At 38.0% G+C, this 20,348-nt stretch overlaps 1 protein-coding gene across 1 annotated transcript; it reads left to right on the top strand.

Moving 5' to 3' along the window:
* Positions 1–820: 820 nt before the first annotated feature.
* Positions 821–20,211, top strand: LOC106070056 (alpha-amylase-like). Its single transcript, XM_056039508.1, has 11 exons — positions 821–978; positions 6,108–6,241; positions 7,334–7,485; positions 9,383–9,577; positions 10,003–10,186; positions 10,815–10,954; positions 11,933–12,089; positions 13,358–13,530; positions 14,218–14,380; positions 15,244–15,397; positions 19,653–20,211. The coding sequence occupies exons 1-11, from the start codon at positions 939–941 to the stop codon at positions 19,703–19,705; spliced, it is 1,545 nt and encodes a 514-aa protein (XP_055895483.1). The 5' UTR covers positions 821–938; the 3' UTR covers positions 19,706–20,211.
* The last annotated feature ends 137 nt before the right edge of the window (positions 20,212–20,348 follow it).

The following is a 20,348-nucleotide window of genomic DNA, read 5'->3' as shown; positions in this document are numbered from 1 at the left end:
TCGCCCTAGTTCAGAAACATGAAAATCTTTCATTAGCTCTTGAAATTAACTTAGTCTTACATTGTAGTGGCCAACTAATTCAAGTGTGTGTATTTGTGTGTGTGTGCAATGTAGCGTTTTTAAAGTACTGTTTTTGCAAATTTTCTGATACCCTGATTTTTTTTCTCAAAAACCCTGATTTTTTTAATACCATGATTCTTTTCTTAAACCTTTTTTTCTTAAACCCTGATTTTTTCTTATACCCTGATATTATTAATACCATGATTCTTTTCTTAAACTTTTTTTTTCTTATACCCTGATTTTTTTTTATCCTCTGATTTTTTTCTTATACCCTGATTTTTTTTTCTTATACTCAGATTTTTTTTTACTTATACCCTGATTTTTTTTCTTATACCTTGATTTTTTTCTTATACTCTGATTTTTTTCTTATACTCTTTTTTTTATACTCTGATTTTTTTTCTTAAACATTGATTTTTTTTATACCCTGTTTTTTTAACACTCTGATTTTTGTATACCTGATTTTTTTTCTTTTTTCTTATACCTTGAATTTTTCTTATAACCTGATTTTTTTTAGGTATTATTATTTTCATGAAAAGCGTTATTTTGTCAGAGTACATTTTAACGTCGCTGTTGTAAGTACTATTTTCTCTAGACTATTTGCTTACTCACAAGTCAATAAGTAGACCTAAACAAGACAGAAACATTGACACGTAGAGTGATAAGAACAGGTTCATATGGTGACTTTGTACTGAGTCACTTACTGAGTTCTTTAGAGTAGTTGATCCAACCACTACTATCACACACACACACACATACACTACACTACTTAACATTTTCCTTTGTCATGGTAACGATAGACACATAATATAAAGGATCCTTTGTCTGTGTCCACTCCAGGCAGACCCAAATTGTCATTTGAACGAACAAAGCTAGCAGCAATGATTTCTCATGTCTTACTGGTCACGTTGTTTCATTATGGTAAGTTATCACCCTTGAAATTATCTACAATAAAGCCTCGTTCTAACAATAATGCTTCAAAAGTACAAAAAAAATACTGAATAGAGTTTGCAAATATAAGAACTAAGTAATGATAAATATTGTTACAAATGAACAGTGATAGGTAGAGGTCAACGTATGACCCCGGCGAGATGACACAGCAGCTAGTGTTCCCTGGAATCTACATGTACAAACAAAGACAGGATGTGAAGTGTCCTCACGTGTTGTTCCAGGGGACGAATAGATCTAAGTAGAGGGACAGTTACTAATGAACAGTGACAGATAAAGGTCACTACGTGTGACCCCGACTTGATGACACTGCAGCGAGTGTTTTCTGGAATCTACATGTATAAATAAAGACAGGATGTGACGTTTCCTGACATGTTATTCCAGAGGATACTAGGAGTGTTTGTGCAACTTTGGACAAGCGATTAGGGACTCTATATAAGCCAGAGAGTTAATGTGAAAGTCAGTCGTATGGAGTCGTGAGTGAGCCGTTACAGTCGATACAGACGATGTAAGACGTGTGCGGCTCTGTGGAAGAGAAATGTGCGACTCGATGCAAGTTAACTAGGGTAGAGTTAACTGGAGTGGACTACTGTCGTTAAAGTCTATACAGCGAACTACAGTGGACTTGAGCCGTTACAGTCGATACAGTCGATGTAAGACGTGTGCGGCTCGGATGTGGTAGACTGGAGTACGACTTGGTTCAGCTTTGGGAGACCTGGAGCGACACTGGGAAGTGTGTCGTTGGTCTGTTCTGTAGAATACGGCTCGATGCAAGAAGTGAAGAGATGAATTGCAACGAAGTGAAGAGATGCAGTGCAACGAAGTATAGCTAACAGTAAACTGACAGATATTGTACAGTCTTCTATGCTACATGTTACAGTAATGTTAGAGTTAATAGTCATTAAAGTTATATGAAACTGAAAGTTTAGTCGTCAAGTTCTTTGCAGTGTTTTTATTTGTGTGCCTACTAATACATTTAGCCAGAAGATTCTGAAATACGTAACAATTGGTGTCAGAAGTGGGATCTTTCTGGCTAGAATGTATTCCACCAAACTTCTTGATGAACTTGACATGAAAGAACTTAGACAAGAGCTTCGAGAAAGAGGTCTACAGCTTAACGGAAATAAGGAAACGCTAACAGCACGTCTCAGACAAGCCCTGTTGGAGGAAGATGAGAATCCGGACACTTGCCAATTTGAAATCAAACCTAATACGATGGATCTCCTGAGAACTTTGCAATACAAAATGAGCTCGGTGAATGAGAGCATTAAGGAGATAGAATCAGAAATCAACACTAGATTTTCTTCATTTAACCATTTGATCAAAGCCATGAATGAGAATGAACAAATAGCTACCACGCCCAACAAGACAGAAGAACAAACAGATACGATAAAAGATCAAACGAAAATCATGATGAACGAGCTACTGAAAACTCAGCAGTATCAGATTGAGTCGACTGATGAAAGAGCTACACCATTGATGAACAGCGAACAATTGTCCAACCAAGAATGTGACGATAGAGACAATTACGATAGAGATGCTGGTGATGGTTGTGCTGTCTGTGACTGTGATAGCAAACCAAACGAATGTGACCCACAAGAAATGAAAAGAGATGGTAGCTGTTATTGTTTCAACGAGAATCTGAATGAGACAGTTGAAGAAACAAGAGAAGAGACCTATAGTTCAACCGAAGATTTTGCTAGAGATATACCCGATATGAGTACATCAACCAGCCAGACAGAACAAGACAACATTGGGTCTGCGTCCAAGCCTGTTGCTGTGGGCCTTAAAGACTTCTGTCTTCTATCTGCCAGTGTCTACGAGAGGAACTCGAAACTTGATTACTGCAACAATGCGTTTGACAAGAACTGTACGTACGTAGCTTTACAAGAAGACTGTGAATGCCAAGAAATACACCAGCAAGGTCTGGACTTAACAGAAGCTTGTCCAGCTGTCAAGATCAGCGCGAGAAGTCCTGGTCAAAGTCAAGGAAACACAATAGAATCTGATGCTGAAGTTGATGGACCTTTGCACGTTGAATGTTATCAGCCTGCCCCACAGGCGAGTGCTCCAGACTCGGATGAAGGTGATGACGTGTTTGACACCTTGCCTTCAAGTGGACTTGCAGCTCATTCGCAAAGCACCCATCGAAGAATAATGCTGAAGCAACTTGTTAGATCAACAGTCTTGATGACTACAGCCATGAAATGCAATGCCTTCCTATGTGCTAAGTGGCTGTCATCAGCATTGATCGACAAGAAAGCAAGACAACGACATCAACGCAACCAAAGAAATATCAAATGCAGGAGTCGGAGAAAGCGATACATGCAGAGTGCAACGTGGATGGCTCCAACAAGATCAAGATACAAACCCACCCCTTCTCCCACTGATAGACCCCCACCTCCATTTATGAAACTCCATAGCCCATGTTGTTAGAAAACAAGCCCACCACTTCTCTCACTGATAGAACCCCACCTGCACTGATGAAACTCCACAGCCCATGTTTTTAGAAAGATTCTGTCCGGAACCATCAGACCAAAGAAGAAAGCCTTACGAATCAGTTGAAAGTGTGAAGCCACTAAAGAATAATCTAAGAACATTCCTCATGAGAATAGGTTGATGAAGTATAACAGAGGTTTTAGAGGAACGATAATCAAGTCAGAAGCAAGAAGGACAGAACTAGTGTAAGATGCCAGAACTGTGAAGTGAGTAACCATCTGAGATAGAACTGTACAAATAAAACTGTACGAGAAGATCATTCCAACAAGCATCGTACAAACCCAAAGTCAGTTGCTGTTGTAAGAAGAACATTGCTGTACTGTGATGAACCAGGTTATCTCTGAAGAAGCTCTGTAAAAAGATGCTGGAAAATGTAAAACTCAGCCAGTGAAGCACGAACTCGTTAGAATGCTGATGAATTTTCTCGACAAGAGTGCCCAATGTCGTCATCTGAAGGTCGATGTTTCAATACCAAGATTGATGAAAACATTTGTGAGGACCTGCTGAAAAATGAGGATTTGGCTCCCATTCTTCTATGGAAAGAAGATGGACAATTGCCAGATTGAAAGAACATCTCTGAGAAGGGGGCAACCACCAAAGCTTCCTACTTGATCGTTGATCGATTTCATCAGTATCGTGATGAAGTAGAATCTGTTCGGGACGAACAGATCTAAGAAGGGGGCAGTGTTACAAATGAACAGTGATAGGTAGAGGTCAACGTATGACCCCGGCGAGATGACACAGCAGCTAGTGTTCCCTGGAATCTACATGTACAAACAAAGACAGGATGTGAAGTGTCCTCACGTGTTGTTCCAGGGGACGAATAGATCTAAGTAGAGGGACAGTTACTAATGAACAGTGACAGATAAAGGTCACTACGTGTGACCCCGACTTGATGACACTGCAGCGAGTGTTTTCTGGAATCTACATGTATAAATAAAGACAGGATGTGACGTTTCCTGACATGTTATTCCAGAGGATACTAGGAGTGTTTGTGCAACTTTGGACAAGCGATTAGGGACTCTATATAAGCCAGAGAGTTAATGTGAAAGTCAGTCGTATGGAGTCGTGAGTGAGCCGTTACAGTCGATACAGACGATGTAAGACGTGTGCGGCTCTGTGGAAGAGAAATGTGCGACTCGATGCAAGTTAACTAGGGTAGGTAGAGTTAACTGGAGTGGACTACTGTCGTTAAAGTCTATACAGCGAACTACAGTGGACTTGAGCCGTTACAGTCGATACAGTCGATGTAAGACGTGTGCGGCTCGGATGTGGTAGACTGGAGTACGACTTGGTTCAGCTTTGGGAGACCTGGAGCGACACTGGGAAGTGTGTCGTTGGTCTGTTCTGTAGAATACGGCTCGATGCAAGTTGAGAAGAGATGAATTGCAACGAAGTGAAGAGATGCAGTGCAACGAAGTATAGCTAACAGTAAACTGACAGATATTGTACAGTCTTCTATGCTACATGTTACAGTAATGTTAGAGTTAATAGTCATTAAAGTTATATGAAACTGAAAGTTTAGTCGTCAAGTTCTTTGCAGTGTTTTTATTTGTGTGCATACTAATACATTTAGCCAGAAGATTCTGAAATACGTAACAATATGTTCTTGTAACCTGGGTCTCAATAGAAATAAGCTTACTTCTTCTGTAAAATACCTTTCAACTTCAAGCGTTCCAAATATAATCTAAAAAGAAAGTTGGAAGTTATTTTGTCGTTAGAGACATCCAGGGAAACATTATTATCTTATCTGAGCCATTGGCCTAAACTGCCAACAGGTTGCGACGTCTCGCTTCTTATGATGTTAGGCCTGATCAGTACATAATACTAGCCCATTAACATTCGTGTGCTATAATAAGTTGTTCAGTTGCTACCATACTCAACAGCCTTGAGACATGTACTTCTTAGCTGAGGTTTGTTGAAGATAATCATCGTCATCTGTAAGTCGAACTAGGAATAGAAGTCTTATTATGACAAAGTCGAGAACATATTTAGTATTCTTCTTCTTCTTGACACTGTCAGGTAGAATTGAGCCCTCGGCTCTTGGAACTCCAGGCCTGCAAAAGTGAACAAGAGCTCCCTTTCACCGGCCTGAATGAGAACAGTGTACACTGTTCTGTATGACGGGGTGTCAGACTCGAGGCCAGAGACCGCGTGCAGCGGGAACCCTGCCATTTTCCTTTACTATACCAGGCTAACCGTGCAGGACACGCCATTTATGTAACGGCTCCTTGAGGAACGGCGCCTGGATTGTGACAAAGTTGTGGGAGCTTTTTTACAACTCCGCACAGTGCAATGAGGATGCTCTCGCACCCCCCTTAGGCACCCCAACGAGAGTCTTGTTTTGCTACCATTTAGCCTAATCATTTCATCCTACGATCTTTTCCACCCGGGCGCCACTATGAGGCAGGGTAGCATGCCCGGGTTAGTATGTGTATAAAATATTAAAATATATAAGGTATTTCTGAATCCTCTTAAAAATTTCTCGGGGAAAAAAAAGAATAATGTCAAATTTTTAGATCAGTTTAGATTACTTATTTATGACTTTAATATAATGTTAAAATATATAATCACCAACCTATATAAATATATATTCATACCAGCTCTTTCAGCCTACACTGACCCTCACTGTATTGGGGGCAAAGACGGTATTGTTCATCTGTTTGAATGGAAATGGAACGACATAGCCGCTGAGTGTGAGAGATTTCTCGGACCCTATGGATTTTGTGCTGTCCAGGTAAGTTCTCTTCTAGTGAGGTAACAACATTATTTTAAGGCCTCGTTTTGAAATGTTCAGGGTGTATGAAGATGTCACCTGACTTGACGCTCAAATTTTGAGTGTTCCTTCAGAAATGTAGATTATTACGTCCTAGAACTAACCTACTGCTGTAAGGATGGAAGCGGGCAGGGTTTGAACCCTAGACAATCGTTGACGTCTGAATCGCATAGCACTCGGCCGAACAACCATCTAGAAACAACATTTTCGATAATCTCAAAGTTAAATAAATATGGCCTTTTACCATACAAAAGTTTGATAATCAAATTCGTTAGGATAGAAGAATATTTTTAGGATTACTATTAATCAATTAAACAAGATCAACATTTTAAAAATACATTTTTTTAAAGACAATACCAGGGATAGAACTAGAGTCTAAGTAATTTATAGCATTTATTTAAAACAGCTGACTTTCCAGTAACGTCTTGATCATTGTCTCATTGTTTGTCTGTTTGTCTAATTGTTTGTCTAATTGTTTGTCTAACTGTTTGTCTAACTGTTTGTCTAATTGTTTGTCTAATTATTTCCAAATTCTCTCTCACGCTTCCTCTATTCTTCAATTTCTCTTATCAGCTTGTACACAATTCATGCAAACCTAGAACCTGGACATGGCTGTAACGATGTTTTAATGTATATCTTGAGAAAAAAAGAATGAGCTATTTGGTCAGAATATTATCATCTTAGAAATAAAGTTTGTCTGTTATGAAAAGCGGTTGATTTAGAAGTTTAAATAGATATATTGTGGTATCCACATTATCGTATGTCAGCTTTCAACGGGCGTTTTATTTATTTATTGTATTTGGTGTTTATTTGTTTGTTTATATGCGTTTCATTATAATAAAAGTGTACTGATTGTCTACTTTGGGAGTTATATTTTCTATCCCACTCTGTCACTAAAAATGACATCAAAATCTTGTTGATTAGTTGTTTGCCCTATGCAGAATGAAGGCTTAGATCATAATACATGAAAAATAAATTTTGTTTGGACTCCTAGAGTAAACTCTAGGGCAGATAGCTCTTGGCGGATTGGGCAGTTATCTTTCTTTTCCCCAGACCTCTCCAGCCAATGAGAACAGAATAGTCACCAACCCTTACCGTCCATGGTGGGAGCGCTATCAACCCGTCAGCTACAAGATTAATACCAGGAGCGGCTCCGAAGATGAGTTCCGAAACATGGTTGAGAAATGTAACAACTCTGGGGTTAGGTAGGTTATGACAATTTTTTTTTTCACTTTCTTAAAAAAAAAAGTCAATAAGTTATTTCAAAAAATAATTGACGAGACTTCTTTGGTCAAGCAGAGGGTCAAGCAGAGCCTTTCTTTTTGACACAAACATATTTTTATTATTGATCTTTTTTTTTTTTTTGGTGATGATATATGTTTGAGTGCTAGATGACAACGATGTCATGATGTTACGATGAGATTGTGTTGATTAGACAAAGTGTTTCTGATGTTCTAATTTTGTAACGCTGTCTTTTATAGTCGATTTTAGACTTCTAAAACAATATCGTGATGCCTAGATACTACTTCAAAGTATAAACTCAAAACTGAAATCTGCTTGAAATAAACACAAAGCCTTTATTCTTGAACTAGAATCACTTTAATAATATACATTCTATACAAATGTACAATACAATTTAATAAAAATTTTTTTTTACTTTAGTCGCCGCATCTTTCCCAAACTCAAAATTCAAATCCTTAAATACATCCTCATGCTCCCCTTTCTGGTAACTATTTTCAGAGCTTATGGAAAAACAGTCATCGTTTTAAATAAACTTGTCATTACAGGTCAATAACATGCAACCATGACCTTGTGCTGGAGAAATACAATCTAAAAATAAACTTAATACAATAGCTGCTTCATGTTACTTGACACTTTTATAGTAACGACAACTTTCTAGAACTGAATGTAACAAAAACTAAAGAACTTATAATAGATTTTAGAAAGAAAAAACAAACTATACGTGAACTGCAAATAAACACTACATCTATAGAACAAGTAAAGGCATATAAATATCTAGGCGTTATCATCAACAACAAGCTTTCATGGGAAGACCACCTTGGAACTCTGACAAAGAAAACAGCCCAGCGACTCTTTTTTCTATACAAACTCAACAGTTTTAAATTAAACAAGAAGATCCTTGAGACATTTTACGGCGCGACTGTACAAAATCTGCTAACATACGGAATAAGTTGTTGGCAAGGCAACGCCTCATCTAAACTGTTGCAACGTCTAGAAAGCATCATTAAAAAAGCATCAAAAATTACACTCACAACATTACCACATTTAAAGGAACTTTTTGAACAAACGTGCCTAAGAAAAATCGAAAAAATCTTGGAAGACAACGGCCACCCGCTCCATCAGAACTACGCCAGGTCGTCGCGAAGTGGGCGACTGCTGTCAATCAAAACAAGAACGGAGCGGTACAAAAACTCGTTCGTACCTCACTCGGTCAGACTCTATCACCGCCACTCATTGATCAGGGAACATGAAATGCACCAAGATACCTGTGTGTAGTCGCTGAATGAACTCTTTATGTTGTCTGTTGTATTTATGTGTATTTTTCTGTTGTGTTGTCTTTATATGAGAAACGAGTCCTTGTAATCACAACAAATTTCCGTAAGGATCATTAAAGCAGTCTTAGTCTTAGTCTTAGTCTAATGAGACGTGGTGGCCAAGTGGTAAAGTACCCAACTTTCAAAATTGAGAAATCGCAGTGAAAAGTAAATGTTTGAGATTTTAGATTTGTTAAGAAGCCCCTGACGTCACCCAACCCTAATGGGTATTTGACTTCAGTAAAGGTGGTTGATCATTGTGCTGGCCACATGTCACCCTCGTCAATCTCAAGTTAAAGATACAGACGTACTTATATACTATGCCTCAAGGAACTCAAGTTCTTTAAAGGAACCTTACTTTTCTTTTTGCTTTAAAATAGGAAAAAATGTAATATAGTTTTGCTTGTTGATGAAAGGGAGAAAAAAAGAAAATCTAACATAATGTAGTGATTTGATTTGACGAATCATTTTTATTAAGCTAGAGTCTAATTAACTAAACCACATCACCTGTTCAGTGTCACTCTTTTCTGGGTTTGTTTATATTTAGAATTTACGTTGATATCGTCATCAATCACATGACGGAGTCTGGAGGTCAAGGTTTTGGAACAAATGGAACTTTCTACGACGCCGACAACCTTCAGTTCCCGGGAGTTCCCTTCGGCCCGACGGACTTTAACGACGGCAGCTTGTGTCATTCTGGCGACATGAACATCCACAACTACGGCAACACTGAGGAAGTCAGGTGAGCGTGGTCCAGTTCTTTATCAATTCTACAAGACATTTACGGAAAATTTTATTCACGTGACCTTTAGTCTTTTGAACAGGGCTCGACAAGTACAATAACTCCATTTAGTGAAAGATAGGCACTGTGTTTCTCAGACCTTGACCCCTGACACTCAGTTCACAAACAAATTACGTTCGCAAGAACATCCATTTTTTCAACAAACTAAAGGGTAAGATGAGGCGGTGTAAGCTCCCCCAGAGAATTTGGCGTTTTTCCAAACTTGCTTTTACAGTTTTGCAATGATTGTTGAAGAATGATGAAACGTGACTAAAATAAAGAGATGTTTTGTTCTTAACTTAAAAGTTTTATTATTTTCACTAACCTCCAAATCTTCACATAGCATTGCCAACTCGTTCTTAAAGGTGTCTTTGCCTCTATTAAAGGAATTGTCGTCTAGTCGGACTTCACGGTGGACTTTTAGACTTAAAGATGGGCAAAGACTACGTGAGAGATGAAGTGTCCGGCTATCTGAATCGCCTGGTTGATTTCGGAGTTGCGGGATTTAGAGTGGACGCCGCAAAACACATGTGGCCTGGAGATCTAATAGTACTTTTTAGTAAGGTCAAGGTTAGAGGAATGTTTTTTTTTTCTATTGTCTTTAAATAAATAACATAAAGTGTTGTTGTTTTTTAAATCAATTCCTTTTTTTTAAGCTGATATGACAGTTTTTACTATCTCTTTCTATTTATTTCTTATAATGTTTAATTAATACAAGGAGTCTTTCCAGCGAGCTTTGCACAATCAGGTTCTTCATTCAACAGTCCATCTAAAGATTTTACAAGAGCAAGTGTATTGGAACATCACGTTTACATAAGACTGTAAAATTTCTAGAAAAAAATTGTAGTGCCGTTTTAGAAATACCGGTTCAAACAGTTTCCAACCAGCACCCTTAAAGTTCTTTCAAAATAAGAAATTGCGAAAAGGATTTCCCACACTGTATATAGAAAGAGCTTCTAACAACATATCATCTTAAACATGCGCAAATAAAGATTGAGAGTGCCAAAGGCTACTATAATTGCCTGAACTCGGATAAAAATAAAACAAGGATTAAAAAAAATTAATTAATTTTAAATTGAGATTTAATATTCTTTGTGTGCCAACAAGTCAGACCCTGAAAAAAAAAACTGATGTTGGCTCTAGTACTAAATATATGTATGCTTTTTAAAGTTTAATAAGTGTGTAACTTATATCAAAGGATCTCCCAAGTGGAGGGCGCCCATTTGTGTATCAGGAAGTTATAGACCAGGGAGGGGAACCAATCAAAGCTGAGGAATACTTCGCAACTGGCAGAGTTACCAACTTTAGATTTGGACTGCAGTTGGCCAATGTTTTCAGGTCAGTGCTAATTCTTACAAGCTATATAAGTTTAAATTAACAATATTGAATGTTCAAAGCGAGTAGGCCTATTAGGTGTTTGAGCTGATGTCAACTTATAAAAAGCGAACTTAAAAAAGAACGACCGATTTTTTAAACTCTATAAGTTTTGTGTTGTCTGTCGTCTACTGTTTGGTCGTTTAAAATCTGCTTGTTTCTGTTTCATCATATATTGTTTAGTCTTCAATCATCTGTTGTTAGGTCTTTCAAGATATTTTTGTTTTTTTGTTTTTTCCAACATCTGTTGTTTGGTATTTCTGAATCTGCTGTTTGGTCTTTCAGCATCTATTGTTTGGTCTTACGTAATATGCTGTTTGGACTTTCAGCATATATTATTTTGTCTTACGGAATATGCTGTTTGGACTTTCAGCATATATTGTTTTGTCTTACGGAATATGCTGTTTGGACTTTCAGCATATATTGTTTTGTCTTACGGAATATGCTGTTTGGACTTTCAGCATATATTGTTTTGTCTTACGAATATGCTGTTTGGACTTTCAGCATATATTGTTTGGTCTTACGGAATATGCTGTTTGGACTTTCAGCATATATTGTTTTGTCTTACGGAATATGCTGTTTGGACTTTCAGCATATATTGTTTTGTCTTACGGAATATGCTGTTTGGACTTTCAGCATATATTGTTTTGTCTTACGAATATGCTGTTTGGACTTTCAGCATATATTGTTTGGTCTTACGGAATATGCTGTTTGGACTTTCAGCATATATTGTTTTGTCTTACGGAAAATGCTGTTTGGACTTTCAGCATATATTGTTTGGTCTTACGGAATATGCTGTTTGGTCTTTCAGCATCTATTGTTTGGTCTAAACATTCAGTATTTTTGTTTAACATTTTTCGTTTTTTTTTTGTTGTTGTTTTGTTGTGTAAGCTGTCCAGAATGCTTACATTATATTTAAAATATACCCATCTTTCCCCACAGACGTCAGAACGCCATGAAGTATCTGAGCAACTGGGGCACTGGCTGGGGCATGTGGGCATCAGACTCGGTGGTCAACTTCATTGATAACCATGACAACCAACGAGGTCACGGTGGTGGTGGAGGGGTTCTCACACACTGGGATCCCAAACCTTACAAGGTGACTATTTTATAATCATTTATTACATTTAATACATTATGATCGACCTTGAAGTGTTTTTTCATTTCTCTCTTTTTTTTCTTTCTTTACATGTTCTTTTCTTTTACTCTCTCTCTCTCTGTCTCTCTCTCTCTTTGTCTCACTCTCACTCTATATATATCTTCTCTTTTGGCCATTTTCTCTCTAGCTCTCTTCTTTCTATGTCTAGCTTTGTCTATGACTATCTCTCAGACTTTTTCTCTTTAACTCTGCCTCTCTTCTTTCTCTCGCTCTCTCTTACTTTGTTTCTTTAGTTTCTCTCGCGTATTTCTCTGTGTCTCAATGTTTCTCGATCTGTCTTTCTCTATCTGCCTCTCTCTGTTTCTCCCTGTCTCTTTCGCATTTTCTCTGTCTCTGCCTCTCTCTCTCTCTCTCTCTCTCTGAATCTCTCTTACTGTTTTCTCGTTGCGTCTCTCTGTTGGCCAGACTGCAGCCTATTGGTAGATCTTATTTTGACATCCAATCGGCTACTATACAAAAACGCTTTTAATGTAACGCTTTAGAGGCTCAGAACATGGAGACTCAGCCAAACCCGTATATAATTGCAATATGAGCGTTCAAAGTTTATAAGATAAGACTAACAATGTAAACCAAGAGTTATGGGAGGACATGTGTGTGTTTCCATGGTTTGGACGAGAAAAGGAAACGCTAGATTTTCTCGCTGTAGAATGATACAAGAAAATATTTTTAAAATACTTAAAAAACGAAAATAAAACTTATATTAAGCATAGTTGTATCAATTAGTTTTTCATCAGTCAGGTATTTAAATCTAGACTTACAATAAACGACAAATAGTTTGTTATAGTTATTGAAAGTTTTGGATCAATCAACATCGTTTTTGTAGAAGCAAATGTCTAGAACTACAATATATAATAAGGCTTGTCTTCAAGTCCGAAGATAAATGAAGAATGCAGTATTGCCCATTACTACGCAGCCCCAGCTATGACCTACATATTTTGCCGCATCCAATGCAAGCATAACCGCTGTCCGCCGATGCTCGGTTAAGATTTTCCTTACGCCGTCTGCGTCTGTCCTCGGCAGCGGATTTTCTTTTGGTCTCAAATGTGTATGCCGTGGCTACAATTTAACTACATACAATCACACCAAGTCTCTGAATATCGAAACTCAACTAAACCTGCATACAATGACAATATAAGCATTTACTGCTTGAAAGATGTATTTAATTTTTTTTATCAAGACAAGGATAAAATCTTTCATGTCCAAACTAGATGGCCACTGCCTTCATGTTGGCCCATCCCTATGGCATGCCTAGAATAATGAGCAGCTACGAGTACAACAGGGCCAACAATTACGAGGGGCCACCACACAACAGTGACATGACCACGGCCAGTGTCCAGATTACTGGTATGATCTGTACCAATGGTTGGAGCTGTGAGCACAGGTAGGTGGTCACTACAAAATCAAATAATTGTATGGCATTGTTTTCGGAGCTTACTTCAGAGCTCAGAAATCTAAGCGCTCGTTGTAAGTTGTTATTTCAACAAAGGTAAATTATAATTAATTTTTTTTTTTTGCGATATGATTATTTCCGAATGTTTATAAGAAAAAGAATCGAATGTTTATAAGATAAAGAATCGAATGTTTATAAGAAGACGAATTGAATGTTTCTAAGAAAAAGAATCGAATGTTTCAGTTTCTAGTGCTCGTCCTATCTCTTTACTCTTACAGGCTTTGATCCTTTCTTAACAATCAAACAAATGTCCTCATCTCAAAATGTTGATAAGACATTCATTTTTTGAAGCAGAACTATCCAGAATAAATGTTTTGAAAGATGACAAGTTGATCATCCCTTCTCTCGCAAATAAATGATAAATGTCATCTATTAGTTTGTGATACAATAGTTGGGTTAGAATCAGAAATACTAACGATAGGGTTACTTTCTGGTTGTTTTACCTTCCTATGTTTATCCTAATGACTGGCAAGGGAAGCGATTACTGAGTTTCTTTGATTATTTACTCTCTTTAATTATTTAAAAAAATGTGAATTGTAAAATCATTCATTAAATTGATTCCTCGCCTTTGACCAATGAAAATTTGTTATATGATGTGACGTTTTCATCTTCCTACAGATGGAGACAAATCTACAATATGGTCGGCTTCCGAAACATGGTCTCTGGTACTGCATTAGAAAACTGGTGGTCAGGGGCAGATTACCAAATTGCTTTCTCCAGGGGCGACAAGGGCTTTATTGCACTGAATCTGGAAGGTTTTGACATCAACCAAAACTTACAGGTCAGTGCAGAGTTTAAAAGGGCTGATGAAAAAAAAAGGCTGTGATTCGCGACTTTTCTTTAAATAGAAAATTGTAACATTTGTACATAAACCAATTCTGAGTTTGTGCTGCCTTTTTTTTATATCGATTGGGAGAGATAAAATACAGATACCACTAGCAGTACAAAGTAACTACACCACAAGTACAGTATAGTAAGTGCTACAGCAATTTGTGGCCTCTACAAAGAGTACCCGTTTTTATAATAATTAAATTGGCATATTTTATGATGTTCTTTGTCATCAGTGTAACTATTCGACCTCAGAGATCTGTTCGCTCCATGAAGTCCGCGCCTTTACAACTAAGTTTCGATTTGTGGGCTTTTCCAGCAAATGGACCAAAATTTTGGAGCTCGTCTGATCAGAGTTAAGCCCCATGTTTCACTATGTTCAAGAATAACATTTAAGGCTTTATCTGCTGCATGAATACGTAGATATACGGTAGATATGTGTGTCATTTTAACTCTTGTTTTCATGACTAATGTGTCTTCATAACGTCTGTAGCCTACATTATGTCTTTAACAGCGCTATGTAATCTAAATTACTATCATGATACATGCTATACTGCTACTTTGGTATGATATTATGATTTGTTGGCGTGCTAAAATATTTATAACACTCAACCGTCTTTAACATGTCTTTAACAGCGCTATGTAATCTAAATTACTATCATGATACATGCTATACTGCTACTTTGGTATGATATTATGATTTGTTGGCGTGCTAAAATATTTATAACACTCAACCGTACGGGCTGCTAATGCATTAGTCCCTTTGTTATTTTTCGCCCTGAATTATATGTCAAGAAATACTTTGATATTCCTCAGACTGGTCTCCCGGCTGGTAAGTACTGTGACGTCATCAGTGGGGACATTGAGAATGACAGGTGCACGGGCAAGACGGTGGAGGTGCATAACAACGGTACGGCCCATATCCAGGTGTGCTCCACCTGTGACGATCCAGTGCTGGCCATACATGTCGGTAAGTCTTAATTAATTAATTATTTGCATATATTTGAAAACAAGTCAACTGCCTCTTTAAAACCATGCGGTGTATGGGGCAGATGATGTTAAGGTCATTTATTTCTGTGGCCCACGGATTACCGAGTGTCATGCGGCCAGCACAACGACCAACCTTCGAAGCGCCTTTACTTTTCCCCAACAAATGTACCCACAAGAGCTGGCTAGCACCTAAAGGATCCCGAAATAAAAATTTCCAGTCTTATCACGTTTCAAACCCGGGACGGACCCTGTGGTTCAGAAACCAAGCTCCTTACCACTCAGCCACAGCGCCTTGACAATAGTGGTAAAAAACGAGACCGCCTTCTTCATCATTTTCACTTATCTCTTAGTCTGTTGAACCGTTTTGGCGCCGCCGTTTTGGCGACGCCGTTTTGGCCCCGCCGTTTTGGCGACGGGACGTTTTGGCGCGAGATATCATTTGACGATAATTTAATAAGCACGTAACTTTTATAATAATGTTTATTTCACTCTACCATAATATTGTATGTATAGTATAAATTCTCACACCGTTCAGCGAATTTTATTTTTTTTTAATTATAAAGGTTTTGCTTATTTCATGAATATAGGCCTATAGTAAGTCAGATTCCTGAATGGTAATGACAAGCTATCTGTGAGTTCTGCTAATCGCACTGGATGACATTTTTGGATTTCTTTCCAAAAGATTTTTTTTTTATTTGACATTAGTGTAATATACGAATTAGCTAAGTGTCACACTTTAATATAACAAAAACCATGTTAACATCGAAAGCTTTATTACGCTGAATGACGACAATCACTCCACACATAGTAAAGTTCAAGACAAGGAATGTGGTCAGTACAAACTCTAAAGTGAATCCACAAATGTAAACAAACACTAGGGGTGACAATAGATAGAAACAAATTCACGACACTAAGATACTTTGAAAAAATATATTTTGAGAAATTGGGAAGGGGTGATTTGGGTGACACATCTCGCATTGACGCAGGTAGAGTTAAACAAATGAAGACAAGACCAGCACCGAACACTGGTCGTTGGCGTCATGCGTCTGTCGATCATCTCCTTGGGAATGGTCATTACATGTGACACCTATCCCGCCCTCTCTCTTTTGCTCAAATTTCACTCCTTGTCTATACTCTTTCCTCCACCCCTCCCCTCTCTCACGCGTAAGACGATAATCTGTTTCTAGCAGTCCACTTGACATCCCTAGGTGCGAATTTATAATCCTTAATCTTTAATTCCGAGAGCGGCCCAAAGTCTACCCCTCTCTTTCAATCTCTTCGCCCTTACGTCTTTATAAGCTCGCGTAGTTTGGACCATTCACTCATCATTTTATCCAGTACGCAGACAGACTAGAAAAACTTTCGCCATTTTATTCTATTATATTTCTAACTAAAAACCTCTAATATCTTAAAAAACTTTTTGAAAATAAAAGTGTGCCTCTTAACAAACACACATACACAAGCCAAAATGTTTATTAAAGAAAATGATGTGAAAAACAAACACACATTTACATTTAGTACGTGAAAACACGTAACACAAACACTCATGCAAAACATAGATATGAATAATTCTTTTAAAAGAATTAATACAATAAACGTACATAATGTATTTCGCGCCAAAACGTCCCGTCGCCAAAACGGCTGGCGCCAAAACAACCTTCGCGCCAAAACGGCGGGGCCAAAACGGCGTCGCCAAAACGGCGGCGCCAAAACGTCCTGCTTCGTGTGACACCACATATGATCTGTCGACCGTCTTTCTCCATTCCCCTTTGTTTTGTTTTGTTTTTGCCTCGAATAGAATTTATTTGAACGACAGGCACGTTCAATCTTTAATGTTGTTTTCCTAACGTTTTCTCTGTCTGCCTATTCTTCATTTCATTGTATTATTGGCAAAAGGTATGGCCCATTTTATATGACCAAAATAATGTAATTTGCATTTGTTTTTTTTTTTGTGTTTTTTGTACATTAGTCAGCAAGTCATCGTGGGGCACAAAAGCCATTGTGATCATGTAATCTCCTAAACACAAAAAAAGTTATGAATCCTATCTTTTACTAGAAAGTCGCAGACACGCGTTATTTGACACATAGGGTGGCAGTCCACTGAGATTTGTCACCAGCGTTGTTTGGCACATTGGGCGGCAAGCTACTGAGATCTGTTAACAGCGTTGTTTGGCACATAGAGCGGCAGTCCATTGAGATCTGTCACCAGCGTTGTTTGGCACATAGAGCGGCAGTCCATTGAGATCTGTCACCAGCGTTGTTTGGCACACAAGGCGGCAGTCCATTGAGATCTGTCACCAGCGTTGTTTGGCACACAGAGCGGCAGTCCATTGAGATCTGTCACCAGCGTTGTTTGGCACATAGGGCGGCAGTCCACTGAGATCTGTCACCAGCGTTGTTTACAGCATCTTCCCAACTGATGTCTCAATCAACGCTGCAGAGCCACATTCAGCCTCCTGCGATCTTTACAGATGCCTTCCATGTTTCTCGTGTTCAGCAACGCTTTTTGCTCTCGGTGCCAGGATCTCTGTAAAGTTCTTCAAATATTGGCAAAACTCTAAAAGCTTTAGATTAATCAGATTAAAGGCTGATGCGTCGATGCACTTGTTTATGATAGATCCATTAACACAAACACCACTGACATATATATTGATGACTTTGTGGATAAGATTGGCATTGTAAAGAAGACTTACTTACTTACTTAGACTTAGGTCCTCCCGCGCCGTTCGGCGCATTGGGCGGCAAGCTGTCTCCATAATGATCTGTCACTGGCAATGTCTGAAGCCTCTTCCCATCTGGTGTCCACTGTTCTGAGGTCCTCCATGAAGGTGTGTCGCCAGGTAATACGAGGACGTCCCTGTTTGCGCTTTCCTCGTTTTGGCTTCCATGTTATCGCAACTCTTGGTGTGCGTAATTCATTTTGACGTAGAACATGTCCCTCCACATTGTAAAGAAGGGAAGATGGTAAAATAAAATAGAAAGCAATTTAAACAAAGCGATGATCGAAATGCTTGTTGTCAATAGCTGTTGAGAATGCTGTAAAAATTGCCTTCTAGAAATTACATCCAGGTAGAAAAAAATACCTGTAGACAATACCATCTTATAAATTACAGACGTTACTAAAAACAAAAAAAACAACATTCTTTTAAATCTTTTTTTTTAAAAGACAATACCTCTTATATACAACTTATTTTTATAGAGTGTGAAGTGCAGGGGGTGCGTAAGATGTGTGATTGTGTGTGTGTTTGTTTATTGTATTAGTTGTGAGTGGTGAACTGTTTTAGCACGGGGTTTTCAAAGGAGGACAATAAGGTTTCCTGTGGTCAGTCTATCAGTTGGAGAGGTGTCCTGGTCCGCAGGGCCGGTCTTAGCCCACTGCAACCTATGCGGTCGCAGTGGGCCCTGCGCTTTCATAGGCCCCGCGCTAATTCTAGGTGTAATCATTATGTTGCAAAATATATGCGAAAAATTCCTGGAAATCTGCTGAATTTATTAAAATCTCCTGAAAACTCATAAAAATTTACTGAAAAATATACTAAATTGTCATTTGTGGGTTTCATTCATTGCGGAAAACACCAATCCAACACGCGAGGAAAGAAAAAAATCATTGTCAGCTTTCATGTAATAAAATGTAATAATCGTGCGTAACTGTTAGGACCGGCCCTGCTGGTCCGAGTAGCGTGATGGTGATTGTTGTCAGTTGTATTGCCTAGATTAATTAAGTAGATATTATTTCTGCTATGTGCATATACTAGATAGTTAGGGTAATGTTATGTTGTGTCATGATACCCTTAATTAAGTAATTTATTATTGAATCTAGTCTAGGCGCCCTGGAATATTTAATTTGGGCACATTTAGATACTCTAGTAATGATGATTATGTACTCTATATTATATGTGTAACCAATTGTTATGCAGTAAATAAATATTAATTACTACTCTGTTGTTGAATGTACTTTTGTAATACTTATACGCTTTTAAGGATCTAGAATAGAGAATCATACCCTTAGTACATCGAGCCAGTTGTCTATAATAAGAACTACCCTAGTCCTTTACTGAGAGATAAATTGGCTCTGAATAAATAATGAATGTTTGATAATGCTGTGTAACTAGAGTTTGCCCAGTGCGGCCAACAATGTACACCAACTGTTACATTTCTATGAATGTTTTAATTGTTGTAACAAAGTTATCACGAAAGGTACGAATATTGTAATAATTCGTGTATCTCTTTCACAGGGGCTAAGATTGGGTCACCACCTCAACGTTTTGAAACGCAACATCAAGTTTAAACCCAACTCAGCCGATCAAGCTTGAAATAAACAGACGCCTTCGTGTCACTAAAATATTGAGAGCGGTTAAAAAAAAACAATTGTTTTTTTGTTCTGTCCGTCCGTCCGTCCGTCAGCATGTTGAATCAAGATTTCATAAAACAAAAGTATTATTGATATTCTAATTTCAATATTGACTTTCGAATAATTGTCATACCTAAAATCCCCCATTGTTCTTCTGTAATGTATATGATGATAAATGGAAACCTTTTGGTATCAACATTTGTGAATGGGTTGTAGGATCAAACGTACTGAATAACTAAGGTGCCCCTTGTTGCTTTGTGTATCACATGGATAGCCTCAACATTTTTTTTTACATTTCTGTTCACATATAGTTTAAAGAGGTCATTAAATATTCATAAAAAATATATATGTTTTTTGATATTTGAAAGTAATATTGTTTTGAGATAAATCTCTTGCATAATTTCTCGCCAACCCTGCCATTACATTTTTGTGCAAATACATTACCAACACTTTTTATCGTTTTCAATAGTATGATTGAATTGTGTGTGGCTGTTCTGGATGTTTAGTAACACTGACGTATTTCCTAAGAATGCAACATTGAAGTTTGTTAGATTTCCATGCTCTGCTAGTGATACTGGCA

Source organism: Biomphalaria glabrata, chromosome 8, assembly GCF_947242115.1.
Source record: "Biomphalaria glabrata chromosome 8, xgBioGlab47.1, whole genome shotgun sequence".
Classification (NCBI taxonomy): domain Eukaryota; kingdom Metazoa; phylum Mollusca; class Gastropoda; family Planorbidae; genus Biomphalaria; species Biomphalaria glabrata.
Note: the sequence above shows the minus strand (reverse complement) of the source record. Positions and strands in the feature narration are given on the sequence as shown.